Consider the following 25,609-nt stretch of genomic DNA (forward strand, 5'->3'; position numbering starts at 1 on the left):
TGGAGGCGTTTATTCTTTGCTCTGCTCTGGACATCTCGGAGGTGCTTGGTCATGCCATGGCTTCCTCGGTTGCACTTCGCCCCCATGCCTTGCTTCGGGACAGTGTGTTCCCAGAGAATGTTCGGGAACGGCTGTTGGATCTTCCTTTCGACTGTGCTCTTTTGTTCCACACCCCTGCGGACTCGGCCAGTCAGAGGTTCTTGGCGGGGCTTCGGCCTCCTCCTCCTCCCACTCAGGAACCTGTGAGTTGATCTGGTTTTTGGGAGATGTTCTTTCGTTGGCTGTTTGGCACTTTGGAGGATAGGTTTATGGGTCCTTCTGTGTCCTTATGCTCTGGTTGCTCCAGGTTGGAGCCTGTTCTTCAACCCCGTCCCGTCCCGTCCCCTCCCCTCCCCTCTTGGAGTCTTTTGGCTGTGCCTCTGCCCCTTGTTCCTTAGGGGTTGTTACACTCTGTGATGGGGCTGCCTTGTAGCTTTGTCGTTCCTTGTTTGTCCCGGACTGGTTTCCCTTCATTGCTATTGGTTGGGGTTGTAGTCCTGCTACAGGTTATCATGACATTTTTACATATGTTCTTTGTCTCTACGGGGACTATTTCAGTACTAGCAGTGTTGCTGCTCAGGGCTGGGCTCTGTTCTTTATTCTTCCCTGCATTTGGGTGCTGCAGGGCCTGGCACTGCTCTCTATGGTGTGTCCTCACCATTCCTTTTATCCAGTTTTTCTGTTATTTCGCACACTGTTCCCATACTCTCACAGTTTTATCTGATGGCTCTCCGTTGTGGTGTGGAAAACTTCTCCAAAGAAAACTGATGTAGGTGTGCCGGAGTGGAACTTATTTGACCTCGCTGACATCACATACGCGGACAACGCCTGGGCGGAGTTGCATGATGCCGTTCCCCCGGCGCGCAGGGATGCTGTGGCAAAAATTTTCCAGATCCAGTCTCACGCCTGGGAATAATTCTACGTTAAGGAATCTGCGGCTAGAATCGTCTCTACCAGATACATTGTTACCGAAGGTAAGTAACTCGTACTTTACCGACCTGTCCCAAGCCCTGCTTGGTTCTAGAAATAAAATATACACATACATTTTTTATACTTACCCAATTGTTCTGGATTCGGTCTCCGAGTGTGTGTAATCAGTCCTTGATTGAGTGAATATAAAAAATGCTTAACACACCCTCTGGATAAGCGTAACTGCTCGCCCACACTACCACAAAGAGAGCTGTTGTACTTAGCTAATTTAGCCTCTGCTATACGTCTGGGGACTCCCTCGACTCCGTGCACACTATACTTTACTTTGGTCTGGTATATACAGAGCCAGCTTCCTACACATGGTTCGCAGCAAAGGCTGTTGATCCCCTTTTGTACATACTTTCTTTGGCCCAGCAGGGCTCTGCTGTGGGCACCCTTAAGGATTATCTTTTGGCTAGCTCTGCTTTTCTGAGACTTTCATATCAGCCATCTTTGTTCAAATCTCCTGTTGTCAATAGGTTTCTTAAGAGCCTTACTTGCTTGTTCCCTCTCCTTTCATAATTCCCCAATGGGATTTCATTTTGGTTTTGACTTTTCTTATGTGTGCTCCCTTCGAGCCTCTTCATAATTGCCCTCTCAGGCTTCTAACCCTTAAGACTGCTTTCCTCATTGTCATCACCTCTGCTCACAGAGTTAGCAAGCTCCAGGATCTGTCTTCCAAGCCTCCCAATCTGTCTGTTCATCCAGATAAAGTGGTGCTTCGAACAAAATCTTTGTTCCTTCCTAAAGTAGTCTCGCCCTTTCAGATGGGACAATCCAGTACTCTGCCCATCTTTTACCCGCACACACATCCCTCCAAGGAAGAGGAGAGATTCCACCACCTGGATCAAAAGCGTGTGTTGTCTTTCTATCTTAATCATACCAAAGACTTCCAGGTGGACGATCAACTCTACAATGGTTATGTGGGTGCCATGAAAGGTCGGGCAGTACAGAAAAGGACCATCTCTCGATTGGTTGTCCTCTGCATTAAATTGTGCTCCGCATTGGCAAAAAAAGTACCTCCTGTAGGGTTACGTGCGCACTCTACTACAGCTACAGCGGCAACCACTGCGTTAACATGCGGAGTCCCAGTCCTGGATGTCTGTCTGTCTGGCATCAACGTGGAGATCTCTGCACACGTTTACCAGACACTACTGCCTGGACAGCCAAGTCCGGAGGGATGTGTACTTTGCTTGTTCGGTCCGCTAGAACTTCCTCGTGTGATCTTGGTTCACAGACCCTCCTCCGGGGTTGGTATTGCTGGGGTATCTATTCTAAGGGTAAGGAATCTACAACTAGAAGTCTCCATCAGATTAATAAGCTACTTACCTTCGGTAACGATGTATCTGGTAGAGGCATATTCTAGTTTGACACCAGTTTGGGAGGTGGTGGGGGGTGCGCTTTCTCAGTGTCGGTACTAAAAATACTGGCTGGTAAAGTCACTGCAGCCATATAGCATTCACCCTGGCACAACAACATCAATTCTAGTTCTAGTCCAGCCCTGAACTCACTCTCTCTGAGTTTTCATGCCTTAGCACTTCAAAAACAATTATTTTTCAGTGCAGAGGTGGATCTCTCCCATGAAGCATTCAGGCTTTAAGCCCTATATATACTGTGAGGGACAGATGATCTTTATAAGGATACTGCCATGATGCAACAGAGTCCAAATGTAGAACATCAAGAAGGGAAGTGAGTATTGACACTGAGCAGTCATCTGCCCTGTGTGGGTGCTAGTCCACTCAAAGCTGTAGCCCAACATCCTAGACTGGATCTCTGTGCAGGAGTCCTGGTAGCCATTTCTTCAGCCATTTATTTGAATGTGCGGATTCCCCAAGTACTTTGTTGAAGTCAGATCCATTAACTTTAAAGAAGTGAATACACATGATAAATTTCTTGTACGTTTGGATGATTTAAGTTGCATATCTAGGTTTGTCATTCATTTTGCCAGAGAAAACTTTTCATATGAACTATTAGTTTCACTGCACAAAAAATGCGTGTGAGACATATTTGAGACTCAATAAAAGCACTGGGCCCCATGAACAAACATTTCCTTCTGAGTAACGTTGACTTACTCTGGATATGCTCTACAATTTCCAAGAGTAACTAACACCCACTATTGGACGACAGTTTTGTGAATCTGACTGCTTGTGGTATTTCTAAATGAATTGGTATTTGGTGATAGTGTGACTTTGAGATTGTTTTTCTTACTTTGGCCTGTAAACAGGGTTGGACTGGCCAGTCCCCGATAAGCTGAGATGACAGGTCAATGTGTAGGTCGGTTTTTTGTCTGTTTCCGGGTCTGGTTTATGGTCTGCAGGGTACGTTTTTACTGTTGATTTCCTTGATACTAAAACAAATGTTGCCTGTAGAAATCTCAAATCCATGTAGGCTTCCTGCTTCAGTTTGCAAACATGGGCCACTTTATTAGCATTCCAAAACAGTAATAGGGGCCACTTTTATTTTAAGGCCTGGATCTATTTTCAGTTATAGTATGACCCTGTCTGTAAACGATTTTGAGGAGCTTTTCAGTTTGAATACAGTGTACAAATCAAAGTACATCATCGTTTCTCAGTGCTGAAGTCACTAGTTCAATGGTTCAAGAGGCATATTAAATAAAAGGGATGAATGACGACTCCCCCGCTCCCACGACCTTTAGAAACCTGGACGAGTTGTATGCGAGTTGATTTTCACTTTAAAATCTAAAGCTTACAAGGGCGTAGTGCCTCAGGAAAGTCACTCTTAAATGACGTTCCTGTGATGCAACCTTGTAAATATGCCCTGTAATTGCAGCAGTCCGTTACAGCAAAGGGGCAGGCAATGGGTGATGCTGTGGGCGTTCCACCGCAACTCCCATGCTTTTTGACACTGCCCCCTATTTACATATCTATTTACAATAAAAGCACTGAGCCCTGCCAAAAAACATTTCCTTCTGAGTAACGGTGACGTACTCTGGATTTACTCCGAAATTACCAAGAGTAGATAACAGCTACTCATGGACACATGGGGGCAGCGCCAAAAATAAGACCAGGGAAAACCTGGTCGTAAACAGGTGCATCAAGGAGATTATTGGATGTGCAGGAAGGTGTCACTTCCTGCACATAAACAATCATTAGAAAATTACTATTTGTAACTTCTATGTGTGCTGCATTCTGCAGCACACATAGAAGTTACAAATCGCCATTAGTGATTTGTTTATCGTTTATGTACAGGGAGGGACACATTCCTGCACATAAACAATCATTCTGTGCAATGCAGGCACCCTTGCACTATGGTGCAAGGATGCCTGCATTGGTGGTAGGCAGCTTAATTTAGCGCCATCACTAGGAGAAACGCAAGGGAGCACCACATTTTTGTGACTACAGCGCCTCCCTGCGTTTTGAAACTGTCGGAGCGCAGCATTAGCAATTTTGGCTTAATGCCAGGCTCAACAGTTTCTTGTAAATATCCCACTTTGAACCTTAGTTTTGAGAATCCCACCATTATTTCTGAGGATACTTCACCCTCAGAGTATATGATATTACTGCAAACACCTTCCAGTAATACCATATGCTTTCCCTCTTGCGGTGAGATGCTGAGATGTTTGTCAGCATGAATTTCGCTATGGTTTACCTGGCGAAAATCAAGAAGCCAAACATCCATTAGAGCTGTAATTGTGAGAAAACTCGGATTTGATCGCAAGGTCCTGCTTGCGATCAAATCCGGTGTGACCCAGTGGGACCTAATCGTGTTCTTAACTTTTTGAATCACAACATAACAGAATCCCTGTGTGCTCATGCTTTAGTTAAAGTTGCTCTCTTGTTCATTCACACTCACACTGCTGGCGATGTATTTTTTAATCGTTTGTTATAGCACAAGTTTGTTATGTTGTAGCACAATAGCAGCAGAATGCCACTTAACAAGTAGGTTTCTTACTAACTCAATCGTGCATTTTATGGAGGAGTCTTATCCAAACTTAAGCATTAAAAAGTGGGAAATGCCAATCCCAGAAAGAGGGAGATATCAGGTACAGGTGTGAAGGGTCAGACGTGCGGAAATGTAGAAAACGTGTTCCAGAAACCACCGGAGACATCTCTCCTGTAGGATTTGCAAGTCACTGTGTAATAATGGCTTACAAACTACCTTTCGTACTATTTATGACTAACACTGTATAATTCCATAGGTCATGTGGAGGTGGTCCGTTTCCTACTGGAAGCCTGCAAAGTTAACCCATTCCCTAAGGACCGGTAAGTTAATGATCATCTCAAATTACTATTCTTCGGTCAGTAAATGTATGTTATTTTGTGCTAGCCTCTCACTAACAGTATGTTCAGAACTTTGTATACCACCATTTGTGAGGTTTTGATATGTGAGCACAATTTGCACACTGATATCTTGGTTGGTTTTTTTATGTTTTATTTTTCTCAACATTAAAATGTAAACCGTTCCGTTCTCGTAAATTCCGATATTTTGTTTTTGGTGGGGTTAGGGGACAATCTGAATTAGATTTCAGAGTGGTTTAGAGGGGCAAATTATCATGACAGGCGATAAAATTATCGCAGTTTTAGAGGCAGAAAACTGCCTCTAAAACGGCGATAATGGGCTTGATAATATGCTCTATGGAATTCCAATTGAAGCCCATGTTAAATGTGAAGGACTTCTAACATGGGCTTCAATTGGAATTCCATAGAGCATATTATCAAGCCCATTTTCGCCACTAAAAGTGCGATAATTTTATCATCTGTCTTGATAATATGTCCCAGAGGGGCATATTATCAAGGAATGGCTTTAAAATTATCACCGCCGTAGCGGCAGGAAACTGCCGCTAAAACGGCGAGAATGGGCTTAATAATATGCCGTGGAGAATTCCAATAGAGGCCCGTGTTCTGGTGTTAACATAGGCTTCTATTGGAATTCTCTTGGGCATATTATCAAGCCCATTATCTCGGTTTTAGCGGCAGTTTCCTGCCGCTAAAGCGGCGATAATTTTAAAGCCATTCCTTGATAATGTGCCCCATAGTGTTTTCTGATCTGAGCTTACTGCCAGGGCCAAACAGGGGCCAGTTTTTGTGGATATTTTTACTTTTGTTCGTCGATGTTTTGTTGATCAAGCACATTAATTTGAATTTGAATGGCATTTCTGACTAATAGCGAGTTGTGGCCTAACTTCATAATCTGTACAAAAGCCTCTCCATCTGACTCTAGTTCCTGTCGAGTTTCTGTATGTATGTCCTCGCGTTGATTGTATTGCAGTAGTCTGGTAGGATTCATGCAGTTGTGATTTTGATGTTGTGTTCTGATTACAGTGCCAAGAAGATCTCCCCAAGTTTATAATCGCGAAGTGCTCTTTTCTGCTGCTGTAATTTGCTCAATGAAAGAAAGGACCTGGAAAACAAAACTCCTAAATTCTTGGCTAATCCAAATTCGCCTGGAAAATCGAAAAGGGATAGTCTAATCCAAGTCTCATTCACAAAATTGTTCAGGCACAGACAGTTCTCTAACTTGAAAAAGAAGTGTATTAAATAATTATTGATTTTCTTCTGATGTACTGTGTTATGTCTGAGCTGAAGGTGAATTTCAGTCTCATCAGAATACAATTGGAGATGTAGTTGCTTCTGCGCAATCCCTTCTGCCAGCGGCTCGATGTAATAGTTTAATAGCAATGGCACATAGCTTTACATTAAGGGTCGTTGCACATGGTTGTCTTTTTGACTGTAGTCGAACAGGAATGATTAAATCCTCTGAAGGGCTGTCCATGCGATTCCAGACCTTTTTTGCAGGTAGTCCAGCGGTCCTGTGTTTAGCACGCTAACTATACTATAGATCGAGCAATATTAGGACTTGAATTGGTCTGCATTGAAGGAAGAAAATATTTCTTCCCGACAGCAGCTAGTGTAGACTCTCTTCATCTGGTCTGAATCAAAAATTTTGGCCATGAATAATTTTGTTACTTTTCACAAAATTACATTTTCAGGTTACCTGACTTTCTACATTATTGCGTTGTAACAGGTGACTTGATTTAGAGTGAATGTTCACCAAATATTATAGATATTCTTTCAGCGTCTTTAGTAGGGGGTTATTGAGGCATTCTTTAATGTCCCTAGGGCTACATCTTGTTAGAGACTTGCATTTATCACTATTTCACGTTGGGCAATGCTAATTAACATTGAGAAATGTTGGACAACGTTCTGTCGGTAAACTAAATGTATTTGGGTTTCTTTTGTTGTAATTTCTTTTTTTTTTTTGAGGGATGCTCAAGGGAATTAATGTGATGAGCGCCTCATGGATCTTTGGCATCTGACTAAGCTCACTTGAGATTCAGCCTGTGTTGTTAGGGACTCCTATACAGATATTGTCTTGTTTGATGCAAAAGAACTTCACAAACTTGTAATGTAAAATCGATACATACATAAAGCACACTGGCTAAGGGATGCCAGTCTAAATGTCAAACAGCTTGTATGTACTTTACAAAGTATTTCAATACGTGCATTGAAGGAAACACAAGAGAGGAGGGCTAGCAATAATTTTGAGAAATACATTCTCAGTCTCCTGCTCACCTGCTACTTTTAAAGATTGTGAGGTATTACTTTTTATTATTGAACTTACAAAAACTCAATTTTTCAGTGGCAAATTGATATACTGCCCACCTGGGGCTAGATCCACTTTCTCTCAAGATATTAATTTTCTTTTGGAATCATGCTCTCATGAAAATTATTTCACGGTTCTAAGTGATTTTAACTATCACTTAGAAAGTATTCGAGATAAAGACACAGATGAATTAATAGATACCTTGTCATGGTTTGGACTATTATAGATTACTGAGGGGCTGATGCATTCTGTGGGTTATACTCTTGATGGAGTTTTCACTAACAATCTGAATTTAAAGTTTGTATAGGCTGTTAACCTTACCTGGTCTAATCACAAAGCTGTGATCTTTGTGATAGCTGTTCCCTCTAATAGTAATCCAACATCTATTTCTGGTAGTATAAAAACATCTCGTCCCTGGAACAAACTACAAACATCAGATTTAAATTCTTTCTTATCAGAATCGGAGTTAGCTCCGTCCTTATATCCCGATGTTGCATCAAGGGTTATGAAAAATGGGTCCAGTCGGCTTTTAACATTCTTGTCCCTTTTAAAACTAAAATGTCCTAAGAGGATTAAACCTTCGGCTCCATGGTTTAATGAAGAACTAGGAACTTTTAAACAGCATTGTCACAGGTAGGAAAGATCACGGAGATATAGCAGAAAAATAAAAATACAAACACAGTATCGGTAAAAATAAAATATTCATTTTGAAAGCAAAATGTGAATGCTTCTCAAAAAAGATTGACTGAGCTAAAAACTCCACTAATTGGCTTTTTCGCACAGTCACTAGTCTTCATCTGCCCCAGTTGCTAACTCAGTTAGAGGTTTCCAGGCCTTCTTTAATGCCTTGGCAAATTTTTCCCAGCTCAAATTTCAAAACATTTTTGATGGTTTTTGAGCCATTAGTAGAGTTAGTGACTTGTCCTTGGACATTGATCCATCAGCCAACAATAGTCTTAGTTCCTTCAATGAATTCACTAGCCTTACCGTCAAACTAGTCAGTCAGCTGATTCTCAGTACTAAAACAGGATCTTCATCTGATCCCTGTTCACCCACTACTAACCAGCTTATCCCAGATAGCATTGCTGGACATTTAAATACAATCTTTAACACCGTGTTCTGCACAGGTAAATTCCCTAAACAGTGGAAAAAGGCCTCAGTTCTGCCACTCATAAACAAAACAAACCTAGATCCTTATGACACGAATAACTATCTAATAACTATCCACCAATATCGAGGCTTTCTTTTGTCTGCCAAATTGGTCGATAAAGCTTTTAATTTACAGCTGATGTAATTCATTGAATAAAATGATCTTCTAGATGTGACTCAGTTTGGTTTCCGCGGTGGGCACGGTACGGAGACAGCTTTTATTGTGGCTGCTGAGGAAATAAGATCCACATTAGATAGGGGCAGCAGGGCAGCCCTTGCTTTGTTGGATCTATCCACAGCTTTCGTCACAGTCGATCACTCTTGTTTAATTCAGCGGTTAGGGATTCTTTGCTTTCAAAATAAAATGTTCACAAAAAAATGCAAACGTTCGCTAAACTACTGTAAAATTTTAGGTACCATTTCTTTGCAACATCTCATAGTAAAATGTGTTGATGTATGCTAGTATTTCCCAAAAATATTCATAATGAAAAATCAGTGTAACCAGTTTTGTTAAAATTATGGGAAAGAAAATGAACAAGCATTGGTAACACCAGTAAATCTGAAATTGTTTGTCAGCCTACTGGTTTTGTTAATACGTGACTTGTTTTGGCATAATTTTTGTAAAACCTTATTAGTGTGGGAGATGCCTGGCCCTCACAATTCTAACAAACATTGGCAAAAGCAAAAATTGTTTTGGTCTCAAAAAGCACACATTGCCACAGTAGTTTCTGGTACTGAACAAAACTACTGTGTGTTGATATGCCCCATGTGAAAGACAGAATAGCTGATAGAGCAAGAGGGAGACAGAATTTTAATAAACACAAAAGTTCATTGTTAACGCCAGACCTAATTAGGGGCCCGATTATTAAATAAAGTCTCAAAAGTGCACCCATGTCCTTACAGACATACAGCAGATATGCAAAAATATAGCTTTCTGGAATTCACAAGACTTTACATTAGTAGGACAAGAAATAGTACACCTAGAAAATATTTGTGAACTACATTTTAGCAGGAGCAAATATACAGGTGTACCTTTGCTCATGTGAAAAATCTGATTGTTTACAAGTTCACTTTCCCTCCAACCACTTTTTTCCCAACATACAATTCAGAATCACTCAGCGGTAAGGGCTTAGCACTAGGGCGCACAAGTAAATTATTCTAAACACTTCATAAACTTTCAACTTGAGAACAGGCGCTACAACCCTGGTGGTCCACCGCCCTCAGGCCACCTTGCAATGAAATAAACAATTACACTCAAGAGGAACACCCAACAATCTGTGAAAACAAATTATGGCAATATTTTGAATCTTTTCAATAACCAGTCCATAGGCAGAAAATTGTTATTCCAAAATAAATGTTCTTCTTCTTTAATTCCACAAAATCACAGTTCTTTTCAACAAGTTCTTGTTCAACAAGTCCTTTTCTTCTTTTACTTTAAAGGTCACAGTTCATTTCCACATAAATTTTAGACCAGCACATTCACAAATTCATTTCAGCCGACGCGTTTCGTCCTATGCGGACATCATCAGGGCTGAAATAAATAATAAGACAAAATATATCAACCAATTGCCGTCTTCTTGCCAGATTGACAAAGTTCAAAGAAAACCGATCCACAACAATTTATTCATTGAACATTTAAGATCCCCCCTTAAAGGTTCAATATTTCTGCAAATTCCCACATTCTCATTCTACCTGCCTGTATCCATTCTAGAAAGAGATGAACCAAACCTTTATCATGAAGATAGAGGACAAAAGCATACATTTTTTTTATCCCTTTCAATATCCATGTTCACATACCTCCAGTATTTGATATCTAATACTGTGTTCTTAATCCACTGTAACATTACTTTCAGTATTCCTATGATGCCAATAGGTTCATTCTAAGTTTGGTGTACAGACATCTGTAGACCTAAAACAATAAAACATCAATCATATAATTGCCCAAGTTGTCTGACCAATGTAGCCTACTGATCAACATTTAAACAAAATTAATCTCACCTTCGTTTTCATGTTCTCTACTTTCGAAATTAAAAATTGTAGAGCAGAATACCTTTTGGTAATAATCTCTATGTGACAAGATTCAGCAAGAAATAATAATGAAGGAAGGCGTGTCAATAAAGATTATTTTTCCCTTCCTTATAATCCTTGTATGGTGCACCTATCTTAATGAAGTCTCTTTACACAGAGTTTCTCATCATAACCTCTAAAAATATGTTAATTTTCAATGATTAATCTGTCCTAATATTCGTGAAATGAACCAGTTCCTCTCACCTATTCTTTGCTCTTTTGTAATAGGCAACACTGTTCATACTCCAAAAATTACTTTAAGCAACTCCATCTCACCTATTTATTAAACTTAGTCCCGGTCCATGTTCTTCTTTTCACTTCTTTGGTCGGTTTTTATCTCCATTCTTATTCTATAGGAGAAGTGGCTAAATAAATATCCTAATAAATGTGCAATTCCGGAAATACCCTATCATTCTATTTAAAGAGACTTCTTTACCCTGTAAGCCTAAGTCTATTCCACACTCACCGTATTATTATTATAATGCTTCCTTCTTCTCCGGCCTGGCCCGATAAATCCTGCCGCGGTGAAGGTATTCCCGCGCCCTGACCTTATGAACGGTAATTCTCCAATTAAATTAGTTGTTAGATGTATGTGTTAACCAATGATGAGCTTTCTCTTAATATTCCGTCTTCCAAAGCTGCTGTTTCCTTTCTGGTCCACCAGAACATCGGGCCAATTAAAAGTCATTTTTGCCTGACCTATCACTGTTCCCTATTTACTACAAGGGCCAATAGGCTTCGACTTCTCCCTGGCCTTATGAACGACAATTCTCCAATTAGATTAGTTGTTAGATGTATGTGTTATCCAATGATAAGCTTTCTCTTAATATTCTGTCTTCCAAAGCTACTGTTTCCTTTCTGGTCCACCATTTCATCGGGCCAATCAAAAGTCATTTTTACCTGGCCTATCACTGTTCCCTATTTACTACAAGAGCCAATAGGCTTCGACTTCTCCCAGGCCTTATGAACGACAATTCTCCAATTAGATGAGTTGCTAGATGTATATGTTAACTAATGATAAGCTTTCTCTTAATATTCTGTCTTCCAAAGCTACTGTTTCCTTTCTGGTCCACCATTTCATCGGGCCAATCAAAAGTCATTTTTACCTGGCCTATCACTGTTCCCTATTTACTACAAGATCCAATAGGCTTTGACTTCTCCCTGGCCTTATGAACGACAATTCTCCAATTAGATTAGTTGCTAGATGTATATGTTAACCAATGATAAGCTTTCTCTTCATATTCCGTCTTCCATAGCTAGTGTTTCCTTTCTGGTCCACCATTACATCGGGCCAATCAAAAGTCATTTTTACCTGCCCTATCACTGTTCCCTATTTACTACAAGAGCCAATAAGCTTCGACTTCTCCCTGGCCTTATGAACGACCATTCTCCAATTAGATTAGTTGCTAGATATATATGTTAACCAATGATAAGCTTTCTCTTAATATTCCGTCTTCCGAAGCTACTGTTTCCTTTCTGATCCGCCATTACATCGGGCCAATCAAAGTCATTTTTACATGGTCTATTACTGTTCCCTATTTACTACAAGAGCCAATAGGCTTCTACCTCTCTCGACATGTTTGGCTTTCCACAATCCCCATTAAAAGCCTGTTGAATTGGTGACCAAATGAAAATACGCTACTTATTTATGGACATGTCCAAACTCTTTATTCTCGTTATGAAATTACTTGAATTCGCTCACTTACTGAAGTTTACCTGGAAATCTGTTAAGACATAAACAATATATTCCTACTTGTGTGCCTGTTATCATGTCTTAATTTTAATCCACGTGCCAATTAAAAATACGGCTATTTGTTCCTGAACCTATGAAAAACTCTTTGTTCTCATTCTAATATTCCTTCAACTCACTCACTTCCTCAAGTTTGTCTGTTGGTCTGCTCAGACTCTCCCAATATATTCCCTCTTATGAGCTTACTGTCATGTGTTAATTTTAGTCCAAGAGCCGATAGACTCCCACTTACTCTCGCAGGTCATTTATTCATCCTATTAAGACCAGCCGTATTTTCATTTGCCGATCGACAATACCACTGCCTAATAAAAAATATCTGTCTACTTTGTATACCCTTATGTAGACTTGTAATTCTGTTTTTAGTCTTAGTAAAATGCGCTCGGATATTCCGGTGCATATTGGAATAAATCACATTGCATCATATATTAAAATGTCCCAGTCTGCACCCTCACATCCGTCCGGTGAGGTGAATAAGCATTTCATTATATTTGCTGTTCCCACACAAAAATCTTTTGATTAAATTCTCCCACTACCTCATTCCCTTATACTGTTCGTGTTTGCCACGAATATTATACTACCGTGTGAGGATAATCTGCCCAGTTCCATTATCACTCCGAACCCATGAAACCCGTCCGGCTACCCCTTGTCCATGACGCCACCTTCAATTTGACATTTCTATTGTTAGTGAAACCTTAAATATATCACTACAGTCTAGCTTGTTAATACTCCACTAACTATATCTTACAAAAAATAATGAAATTCATTGTTTCTATTGAGGCCCTGCATCTACATCTGCTTATCCACTTCACCTCCTCCTGTCTCAACAGTCTTTCCCAGTCCCCTCCTCTGCTATGGGGTACTACTCTTTGTAAACCATGAAACCTAAAACTCTTATTTCGAGCATGACTATTCTTCATATGTTGGTATAATGGTGAATTCTCATCTTTGTTAATCACGGCCCGTCTCCTGAATCCTCAATTTTAAAGCTTTTTTAGTGCTGCCTATGTATATTTTAGAGCATTCGCGATGGAGTGCATAGATCACTCCAATGCTGTTGCAATTGATAAATTCTCTGATAATATATTTTTTGGCTGTGTTAAAACTGAAATCTTTGATACGATTAATCCCTATATCACAGACATTACAGTTGCAACACGTGTAAAAACCTTTCGGTTGTTGTTTAACCCAGTCTGTACCTGATGATTTGACTGCTTCTAAACAATTTCTAATAATCAAACCACCTAATGTTGGACTTCTTCTGTACACAATTTTAGGTTTCTCTGTGACACTCTCTAAAAGGCCCGGCACCCCTTTTAACAGGTTCCAGTTTTTGTTCAGAATTTTATATATTTGATTATGGTGCACACTATACGTGGTGATGAATGCCACCTTGTCCTCACTTTGTTTTTGAATTTTTTGCACCAAGGTGGTCTCTTTTGATTCGTCTGATTTTTTGCCTAGCTTGGGTCAATCTTTTTTTTGAATAGCCTCTATTAATTAGTCTAGTTTCCAGTAAATCCAGTTCATTCTCGAAATTCGTTTCTAAATTGCACTTTCGCAGAATGCGAATCATTTCCCCGTATGGAATGCCTTTGACTACAGACGCCGGGTGGGCACTGTCTGCCCGTAAGATTGAGTTAGTGGCCGTTTTTTTTGCGAAATAGTTTACTGTGTATTTGATGTCCTACAATGAATAGTTCTACATCTAGATATTCTATTCTGGATGTGTTATGAGTTATAGTGAGCCTCACATTGAAATCATTATTATTCGAAAACTGATGGTATTCTCGTATTTCTTCATCCGAACCCTTCCATATAACTAAGACATCATCAATAAAACGTCCCCAGAAAAGAATCTAGTCTATCCATTTGCCTGCTCTTCTACTCCAGGCGTGCTCCCTTCCGTACCAACCCATAAATAGATTGGCATAAGAGGGAGCAAACCTGGATCCCATCGCCGTGCCCCTTATTTGTTGAAACCATTCCCCTTCAAAGATGAAAAAATTATTTCTTAGAATTATAGAGCTCATTTCAATAATCATTTTAGAGTTTTCTTGTAAACTGGCACTTCTCTGGCCTAAGTAATGATGCAGAGCCTGTTCACCTTTTGCATTGCTGATGCACGTATATAGTCCAACCACATCAAAAGTTACAAAACTTAAGCCTTCTTCCCAATACAAATCCTGTAATTTATTTAGGATGTTCATTGTGTCACTGACATAGGCCGGCAGATTCACTACCAGCGGTTTAGAAAATAAATCAGCAAATTCCGACAAGTGTTCTGTGAGGCTCCCTATACTCTTGACTATTGGTCTTCCTGGTGGGTTCTGCAAAGATTTATGAATTTTTGGCAGCACATAAATAAATGCTGCTGCTGGATTGGTGACTTTAAGGTACTTGAATTCCTTATCATCTAACAGACCCTGCTCCTTCCAGGAGTATAAACTTTAATTTATCCTATGACTAGCCTCCTTAATAGGGTTCGAGTGCAGTCTGAGGTAACATTCTGTATCACTCAATTGCCTTCTAATGTCAGCACTATAGTCTTCCCTGTTCACTTTTTTCCCAACTGTGGAAGAAGTTTTATGACTGCCGTTTTCAGGAGTAAATTTCCAACCTTTCCCAGTATGGGAAAACATTAGAGAAGAGTTGGTAAAAACCCTTAAAGCATGCAAATTAGTTTTGCACAGACTCAAAAGGTCATTCCAAACCTAAAACTGTTGCTTACCATTGCTTTCAGCCCCAGTTTGTAGATCTGCGGAAACATGGCAACATAAGGGAATTGCTAGTATTCAAACCTTACTATGGAACAAGCCCTGGCAAAATCATAGAGGCTATTTCAGAACTCTTATATAATGAGATTGCTTCCATAATTTTTCGCTGCATTACAAGTGGATTTTGCATTACAAGTGGATTTTGTTACAGGACAAGTAGATTTATTAAAGCAACCTGCCCCATGGACAAGTAGATATTTTATTAAATTGCACACCCCTTGAGCAAGTGGTGTGCTAACGGTGTCACAGAAGGCAAAGAAAACTCAGCCTTGCCTTCATCTCATACCTTGTACGTGTGCTTTGGCCATTTTGGAATTGGTTTGTTATGTTCCGTAAGAGTTAGAATGTTTATTCATTTGTTTTCTTTACTTTTGTTAAACGTGGAAATGTATTAGTTCTCTTCTGGAAGACTGATTGCAGCATTCTAAAATAGAGAGCTCCAAACATGTTCCAAATTCTCTCAGTTTCCCAGAATGTGTGTGCAAATGTATACTCTGCGAGTTAACAGTGACTGCAATTTACTATTTTTGTGTGTGGGAACAAATGACGTTAGAATCATTTAACATATCACCATTTTTATTTTAGGCAGCTATATTACTCCATCATAAGCGGTTAACTTTCATAGAGGTGGAGTGGTACCTTGTCGTAAAATGACCACTGCTCAGCCTAGCAGTTCACAGGGTGCTGCCTGTGTAACAGCCAGGGCGTGCATGGCCTTTGTATCGCACCCGCTGTCACAAGTGACACGTCTGGTCTATTCTCAAAGTAGAAGGCAAATATGCTTACCGAGCCCAGGCAGATTGCACCTTTTAATCCGGGACAGAATGAAGTTGTTCACTCATACCTGTACTCAGCCTGCATATTCTACACCACTTCAAAGAATGACACAGTGACTGTAAGCTATTAGGATAGCTGCTTCCCACAACTTGCTACTTCAGCATGATCATGTCCAATCAGTCTGTTTTACACTGTTCTTCAATTGTGCCACCCAGCAGGGCTGGCACAAGTCTGGACTTGTGACAGCCCTGACTTCCTGATTTTTTTAGCATACCTCTGTTTGCATTCAGAAACTTTAGTTTTTCTAAAAGCCTACACTGCAAGAACTGCCTCAGTGTCACACATGGCCTGGGCTCACTTGGTAGCTATGGATCCTTAAACTAAACCATTCTGTTCCATGCACCTCTCTCACACTGACCCATTCACTGGACATCTGGCACACCGCCGCCCCCATGGTCAACAACTTGCCTCTACGGACACCGCCAGCTACCACGCTTATAGCCCTCCATTGGTCCAACCCCCTCCCCCCCCTCCGGTTAAAAAAAGGAGCACTGTTCAAAAGCCTCTGCCTCACTTACAAATCTCTATCATACTTAGGTCCAAAATACCTTCAGTACAAACTTACTCCATACCTTCCTGATGGGAACTTAAGATCTAAAAGTTAACTCTGGCTACATCCTCAGCACATTCGTACTTGAAAGAATTTGGTGGCCTGGCATTTTCCTATCTTGCCCCGGACCACTGAAATAAGCCCCCTCTATTTATTTGTGCATGTCCCAGTTTTTTTTGGTTTTAAAAAACATCTTAAAACGTTGTTGTTTTTAGCTAGTTGCATCTCTAAACTCCTGCATGTCAGAGCGCTGAGATGTCCCTTCAGGGTCAAGTCGTTGCACTAAGATCCAATTAACATAACATGCAACTAACTGGTAATACTCCTTGTACATCTCTCACTGAGCGATAGATTTAGTGACGGAAAATATGAGCTCTCCTCTTGTGCCACATAGCTGCTGACTTGCCGAATGTCATAATGATTATCAAAGAATAATACCAAAGGGTCGAGGCAAGAGAACTGCACCTATTAATATAAGTGGCTAAATAATACAGAGATGGTGCACAAAACCAGGGAGTACAACCCTATTTACTCCCTATTGAGCCAATGCCCAAAATACAAAAAACAAATTTTAGGAATTAGCACCCATCAAAGGAGTATCACACAAGTCTTTTTCACATTAAATCCATTCCAAGGAAAGATAATATAGGGAACAGGTCCGGACTCCACTGATGATTGAAAAGTGTTTTTTATTATTAGATCCAAACATTAAAATCCAAATATACAGGTAGTTTTCTTTAAGAAAATAATAATGATTATCTTCAGCAAAGTCCAGTTTTGTTATTCAACAATAGTTTAGAGTCTGAGATTTGATGTTTCACTTTCCGTAGCTTAAGTACAGACAGCTTGCTTGTAGTATGCTGTTCGTTAAAAAGGATGACTAAATAACCCACATAACAAGGAGTAAAGTTGGCAGCTATTGTGCACCTCGCCTTCATTATACAAACAAGGGAGAAATTTGGACAGTGTGCATGAGGAACTTCGGTAATACTCTTTCTGATAGAGACTATCCGTAGGTGGCATCCTGTAGCTCTATGCTAAAGACTCACAAATGATGGATGGAATGCGGAACAAATCAAACATTTACCCCCAATCAAGAGGTCTGGGTTAAATCCATCATTCTTTTGCTCACAATGCCTCTCCAGTTTAGACCCAGCCATATGCAAATAAGTCTGGACTCTGCTCCTTATGGGAACAGTCCTGCTCGAACTGCCAAGCCAGGTTCTCCCTGTACCAGAAACAAGCATCCTGGGACCAGTTTTGGAGTATCACCCCTCATCAACCAGGCTAGCTTGAATCCAGTTGGACAGTGAGCCCGGGACCCTTGTCTGGGCATACCCGGTGAATTTAGGATGAGAAAGCAAGACACACAAATGATGGACGGAATACGCAATAAATCAAAATTCTCCCGCAGTCAAGAGATCTGTGTGTCTTTTGCTGTGGCTTTACTCTCACGCTGTTTAATCCGGGAATGATGTGCGGAGCTCTGACGTCAGTTGCTTTCAAGACTATTCGCGCCCTCGGATATGGAGCCCAAAAAGAGAACTGGTAGACCAGTGAGCAGATTCCTAGACTTCTGATCTTATTAACAGATAGAGTCCAATCACAGAACTTGTAGGATGTTAGTGTCATTGAGGAATCTGCGGCTAGAGACTTCTTATTACAGATTCCTCACCTTTTGTAGTGAAATGACAGTTGTACCTGTTGATGGTGGGGCTGTAAATGGACTCCAACCAGAAAGTCCTGCAGGACTGAGCGGGCGAAGTGCCCCTCTTGGTCAACCTGGCCTGCTAAACTGAAAGTGTTTCTGTTCCACCATGAACTGCAAGTAACACCGGGGTCAGCAGGACGAGTACATGAAAATAGGCGTCCTACAGGTCCAGCGCCACCATCCAGTCTCCAGGGTCGAAGGCAAAAAAGACCTGGGCCAGTGTGAGCATTTTGAATGTATCCTTCCTGAGAAGACATTGAAAGGGCACAGGTCTAAAATCAGACAGAGGCCTCTGTCCTTCTTTGGCATCAGAAAGTAGTGTTATAACAACCACATCTTACTTCTGGCATAGTCACCCTCCTATTAGCCCCTTTGCCAGAAGGGCTTGCACTTCCTGCTGTAAACCAATTTTCAAGACCCATATATCTGATGTTATGGCCTGCCAACCTGATGAGAATCATTGGATCCTACCTCCTACTGGGTGGCTGTGCTCCACTAAGGGAACATTAAAGTAGTTTGGCAGGTGGAGCTGCAGGGGGGGGTCGGTAGTGAACTAGGTGACCAGTTGACCTTAACCATGGGGCAGTAGGCACCAAGGCTGTGACCGAGAAACTGCTGGGCACTGTGCTGTGGTTGGATTAGCTGGCAGTATTTGGGTACCTCTGCCGAGGATCGGAAACTGAACGGTAGATGTTGGAAACCCATCTCTTTATATAGTGCACAATGGGGTCAACTGTGCAGAGAGGTCAAAGTAGATAATAATAACGCTCTATTTTTGTGGTAGTGTGTGTGAGCAGTTAGGCTTATAGGAGGGTAGTGCTAACCATTTGTTGTGCACACCAAGGCAATAAATGATACACTCAATGAATGAAGTCGAGACCAAATTAGAAATGTTGTACTTCTTTTTATATAAATATTTAGCCCAAGAACTTTGAGTACAATGTGAGTGCTTTCCGCAATACGAGAAAATCACAGTAAATTCAATATTTACAGTTGTGCGCAATTACTCACAATACATTTCCTATAGTATGAAAAAGGCTATTGGAAAGAGCATTGCAGTGCAGTTGTTGTGTGGTTACCCTTTTAAAATCGGAGGGTTCAGGCGCAAGGTCTAAAGTGCCAAGACCAAGTTTTCAGGAGCTTCCCGGGTTTCATGAAAAACAATAGGGAAAGGGACTTTTTATCTGGCGTGCTGCAAAGGAAGGGGGCCACCTGTAAAAACAAAGGGAGATTTTCAGGCAAGTCCAAGGGCTCTCAAGGGAGAGAAGAGGTTACAAAGGCCTTGAAAGCACTGCTGGTTTGAAGATGCCCCAGGCGGGCTGGGCGCAGTAAAGATGTGCAGCTGGACAAAGGCATGGTCAGGGAGTTGCAACTTGGAGCACCTATTCTGTAGCTGCTGGGCCATTGCTGAGGAGGGTCTCCAGAGTCCTGAAGTCCCTTGTCTGGTGCTGGCTCGCCTTAAAGTTGGAGTCTGCATGGACTCAGTTTTGTCGGTTTTTGCAGCAAGAGGTCTGGAATCCCGTGTATTGGTGCCTTTCAGCTCTGGTGGGTCCTGTGGCCTCAAAGGTTGGTGTAGAGGCTGAGCTGACCCTCCAGTGTTGGTGTACTGTTTACTGGTACTCTGAGACATTGGTCAAGCTGAGGAGCTGGATGACTCCGGACCAGACTCTCCTTTTTCTGGTACCTGTGGCTGCAGGGAGATCCTACCTCTATCTAAAGGGAGTTCTGTGGCAATTTGCCAAGTGCTGATGACCCTCTGTGGTTTGTGGATGCCACACTGCAACGAGACGAGCTTGAGGCTGAGGATTGTAGAATTCTGTTGCAGCAGGCAGGAGTTTGCGTCCAAAGTCCACCGCAAGGTCGGCAGTTCTCGGTCCAACAACGTTTCTTCGTTCATCTTCTTCTTGTGTCCGTGGAATCTAAGTTCAGGGTCTGGGGATGCCACCTAAATATTACAATTAGGGTTGTTTACAAGGGAGTGACAGGTAGTGGCCAATGGACCCCTTACCTGGGGTGTCTACACCTTCTATTATGCCCACACTTGTGGGAGGGGGACATAGCCCTAGCCCTGATTGCGAAGTCCCACCATCTTCAAGATGGTGGGCACTGAAAAATGTGCTTTGCCTCACCTACAGCACCTGAGGGGTGGAGTTGGCAGAAGGGGGCACACCTCCTATTCTTTCCAAGTTTCTCACCTGTCTTCCCACCATAAGGAGAGCAGACAGGATGATGGGGTCTGCTCCTTGTAGTAGGAGAGGCTAGGCTCGAGTTTCAAAAGTGGTAAGGCCTTGAAGCTTCCCCCCAAAGATTGCTGTTCTTGACTGGGGGAAGGTGTGAAAACCTCCACCCAGGACAGGCTTTATTTTCGACCTCTGAGCACAGTGGTGCTCACCTCAAGAGGTCACAATTCTGACTGGTGGTGACAGGCTGGCGTAGACCAGTCAGTGACTACACTAAGGGTTGTTAGGTTTCAGGGGAACCCTCTAAGGGGTCCTCTGTGTGCATTTTTTATGACACTGGAATCCATGCAGGTTTATTTAGATGATTATGTTTGGCACCAAACATCCCATAATACAGTAAAGCCATCATGGGGCTGGAGAACTCGTAAGGACGTGTATCCAGTTCATGTACTGTCTATGGCTTCGCCGTTCACTTACATTATCCAAGACTCAACATGGTTATTGCAGGGACATATCTGCCCTTGCGCATATGTCCTCACAGGAGATATAGTGCACCCTACCTTAGGACTATAAGGCCTGACAGAGGGGTGTCTTACCTATATCCCATGCAGTGTCTGTGGGCATTGCACACCGGGATGTGTCCTCTGTATTTCAAGTAACACTTGTCACATGCAATCTGAGCATACAGCTCTAAGGGCCATATGTACGACCCGCCAATTAGCCAGTCGCAAATTGCGTCACATTTGCGACTCGCAATTTGCGGCTCGCTAATTGTGATGCACAACAGTGTCTGAGACACTGTTTGCGATTCCCAATTGGGTCGCAAATTGCATGCCTCTTGCATATTAATGAGGCTATCGCAATTTGCGACCCCATTGGGAATGGCTGGCACTCCCAGGGATGGTGACCTCCATGTCTGGGACTACTTTTTTAACGGGCTTTAAATGCAGCCCGTTTTCCTTAAAGAACAAGGGGATGCATTTAAAGAATAAAAATGAAACTTTTCAGTTTTAGTTTTTAAGGGCAGGCTGTGCTCCCTGGGACCACTGCCAGGCCTTAAAAAATATTTGCACATGCATTCAGAAATGGGAAGGGGTTCCCTGTGGACCCCTTCCCGTTTGTGAGTGCTTTACCACCCTTCTGAGGAGAGTGGTAAACTTGAAAGTGTTTTGCGACCGCAATTGCGATCGCAATACATTCTTACATAGCTTAAGGAGTTACTAATCCTATTTAGCGAGTCACAACTTGATTTGTGACTCGCAAAATAGGATTAGTACATGCCCACAGGTTTTTTGCAGGCGCAAGACGGCTAAAACCCATTTGCACCAGATAAAACCTTTGTGCATCTGGCCCTTAGACTCTATCAAAAGATATGTTTCACTACATTAATCTTCTAGATTCAATTTTTAATGTAACAATTCATCAGACACAGTTACTTCCTCGTCTCTTCGCTGTGTCTCTTACCCCCACCCCTTCCCGCCTTCATTCTTTGCTTGCCTCCCCCATTCCTTTCCTCTCTCCCCTGAATCTCTCTCCCCCTACTTGCTCTGTTTTTCCTTGTGACAATTCTCTGCTTAATCTCCCTCCCGGTCACCCTTTTACATTACCCCCTTACCCTCTACACGCCCTGAATCAAAGGATGTAATTTGTAATTGATGTACCTTATATAACAATGTTTAACTTGTAACCTATGTAACTCTCCTCATGTAAAGCGCTCTGATACCTCCGGGTCTAGCCAGCGCTATATAAAACTCATGTAAATAAAATGTACAATGTACCGCTGCTAATGTACATACATCTTAAAATTTCATACTGATATATTAAACAATGTACTATAAATGCACTTCAAAAAACGAATGCCTATTTAAAATAACAAATTTTATAGCAGGAATTTGTTGTTTTTCTTATATGATGCCGCCCAATGCATTTCAGGATCTCTGTCCCTTCTTGGGGGCCACTGTGACAAATATAAATATAACGAAATAAGATGAGAGGGGGGGGAATATCACCTGTTCTAGTAATAAGGCTGTGTCCGAGCAGCTTATTCTCAAGATACTGCTATATGCTTATTTAAGAGAATTATTTGCGCACAAAGGACTGTATATAATTTCGAGTGACAGAACCTGAACCAACTCAAATAGGTCAGAATTTTTTTTTCAAAGTGAAACCATGTGCCTACAACGTCAGAGATTAAAGGAATCGTCACCCCAAAAAGTGAAAAATTTAACCTCTTGTCACTGTGGGTCCTTAAGAAAACGTGTATACTGATATCATAGGTATACGCAAGGATTATATCACCTGATCAATGCCACGATTATTGTTACCCTTCTAAAATAAACCAAGAAAATCTCCTGAATGGTGACTGGTACTCACAACCGAAAATTCCTAGTCTGTGCGTCTTCTGTGGAAAGTAATCTAACCATCAAGATCAAGTAGAGTTACAGGAAAATAAGAAATTACCTCTCGAGGAGACCGTCGTGTAACACCCATGTGCTCAGACCTTAAAAATAGTATCATCTGTACTGGCCCTACAACAAGACTCCACCATGGTCATGGTGACCTCTTTAAAGCAAGAATACAATAAGATCGAGTGGAGGAACTGGAGCCTAAATGGTGGGCTGGCGCTACTTCATTCGAGGTCGAACTGGTGCCAAGTCAACATCATAGAGGACAGGTGGGGCCATGTCTTCTGGGATCGATCGATGGAGTCAAGGCGCCAGGAACCAATGTGAGCTGTGGCAGCAGGGTTGAGACTGGAGCCGGAGGCAGCCCCGTTATTTGCTCGGAGGGCTCTGGCGCTAAGGGCAAGCCCATTGGCGGAAACCTAGGGGGAAAACCTCATGGCTCCATGCGGCCTGAAGGCGCATTGGGGTAGTGTGAGCTTTGGGAAGAGGCTGAGTTCAGGTTATGTTCCTTGTGGTTTTTTCTTTGCATAAACAGGGGACTTGGATTGAGATGTAGACCCGACTGGAACAACTGCAGTGACTTCTGGATCTCTAACGGGACCAAACTTTCGACTTGTTCGGGGCTCATCATGGAGTCTTCCAGTGCTTGGAAATGTAGAATTAAGGTCTTATACACCCTGCAGGTTCATCAACGTGCAGCAGCTACAAGCCTCAGAGTTGTGGCTTGACCACATGGAAATTTAATAAGGATCTGTCGCAGACATTTGTTTGAGACATGTCCCTTGCACTTTGTGATAGAAGTAGGGGTCCCAAACAGATAAAAAGTAGCTCCGGATGCATATTTGGTGGCACAGAAAGAAAGGAACTGGTGTCAGCACGCGGGAGTGGCGCCCATATAGGCTCATCACGTAATTCCTGGAATGGTGTCGGTGTGGAGCCATATGAAGCCACCTACAGGCAGACAGAGCTACTGCTGAAAAGCTTTTCGATCCGGTTCGATGCCTGGGGAATATTGAAAAGGTGAGCAATCTGCATCTAGAAGTCTCTACCAGCACCTAGTATTATCTTCACTGGTGAGTGTGTGTATAATAAGCATATTTTGACCTATAAGTGTTAGACCTGGCAACTTTGGCGTGGGTCACCCCTCATTTTTTGCCTTTGCCTCCTGAGTTTCTGCTGTGTGTTAGACTACATTTTTCTGGTCTGGATGATTTGGGCACTTTTCTTCCAAAGTCTTTGCACTCGGGGTCAGGTAAGTCGAAGCACAAGAGAAGTCTCTTTTCGACTCCCTGTCCGTCGGACGAAAGATGCGGGTGGTGCCCCTCCTGCGGCACCACATGTGGAGCCCGAAGGGTCGTCTCTGGGTTTCCCTCCTTTTCCGGGACCTGGAGCGACCCCTGCCCAGCACAGTCAATATTACGAAGCGATGCACGCCATCTTTGGGCAGCCCGGCTCCTTCGGCCCCGCGAGCTCGCTGGGGGCCATGGGCCTTCGACGCCGGCAGCTCCAGCGATTCAGAAAAGGGGGTGGTGATGAACAGAGTGTCTGAATTAAGCAGACCACTCTTACCCAGTCCAAAGATCAGGGCTTGATCCATCACCGTTATTTAGCTCACTGCACCTTCCCAGCTCAGAACCTGGCTATATGCAAATCAGTCTGTCCCTGGCCCAGTGCATCATGGGAACAGGGCAGACTAAACTACCAAGCCAATTCTTCACCAGAAAGGAGACAAGCTTCCGGGGACCGGTTTCTGGCATTTCAGTCGTCGTCGGCCCGGCTTGCTTGAATCCTGATGGTGCAGTGAGCAAGGGACTCATGTCTGAGTATACTCTGCCACACCTATAGTGGCCAAAAAACGATTCAGAAAAGGGGGTGGTGATGAACAGAGTGTCTGAATTAAGCAGACCACTCTTACCCAGTCCAAAGATCAGGGCTTGATCCATCACCGTTATTTAGCTCACTGCACCATCCCAGCTCAGAACCTGGCTATATGCAAATCAGTCTGTCCCTGGCCCAGTGCATCATGGGAACAGGGCAGACTAAACTACCAAGCCAATTCTTCACCAGAAAGGAGACAAGCTTCCGGGGACCGGTTTCTGGCATTTCAGCTGTCGTCCGCCCGGCTTGCTTGAATCCTGATGGTGCAGTGAGCAAGGGACTCATGTCTGAGTATACCCTGCCACACCTATAGTGGCCAAAAACGATTCAGAAAAGGGGGTGGTGATGAACAGAGTGTCTGAATTAAGCAGACCACTCTTACCCAGTCCAAAGATCAGGGCTTGATCCATCACCGTTATCTAGCTCACTGCACCATCCCAGCTCAGAACCTGGCTATATGCAAATCAGTCTGTCCCTGGCCCAGTGCATCATGGGAACAGGGCAGACTAAACTACCAAGCCAATTCTTCACCAGAAAGGAGACAAGCTTCCGGGGACCGGTTTCTGGCATTTCAGTCTTCGTCGGCCCGGTTTGCTTGAATCCTGATGGTGCAGTGAGCAAGGGACTCATGTCTGAGTATACCCTGCCATACCTATAGTGGCCAAAAACGATTCAGAAAAGGGCTCCAGCCTCGGCACCGCAGGGTCCCCTCGGATCCAGGCGTGTATCCTGATCA

At 42.5% G+C, this 25,609-nt stretch overlaps 1 protein-coding gene across 1 annotated transcript in view; it reads left to right on the forward strand.

Moving 5' to 3' along the window:
- The window catches only part of GLS (glutaminase), an 811,930-nt gene that overhangs the window by 776,199 nt on the left and 10,122 nt on the right, over positions 1-25,609 (forward strand). The window contains exon 17 of the mRNA XM_086955380.1: positions 5,168-5,231. Coding sequence (XP_086811506.1) covers positions 5,168-5,231 — 64 coding nt within the window. The remainder of the gene's footprint in view (positions 1-5,167; positions 5,232-25,609) is intronic.

This window comes from Lissotriton vulgaris, chromosome 2_1, assembly GCF_964263255.1.
Source record: "Lissotriton vulgaris chromosome 2_1, aLisVul1.2, whole genome shotgun sequence".
Lineage (NCBI taxonomy): Eukaryota > Metazoa > Chordata > Amphibia > Caudata > Salamandridae > Lissotriton > Lissotriton vulgaris.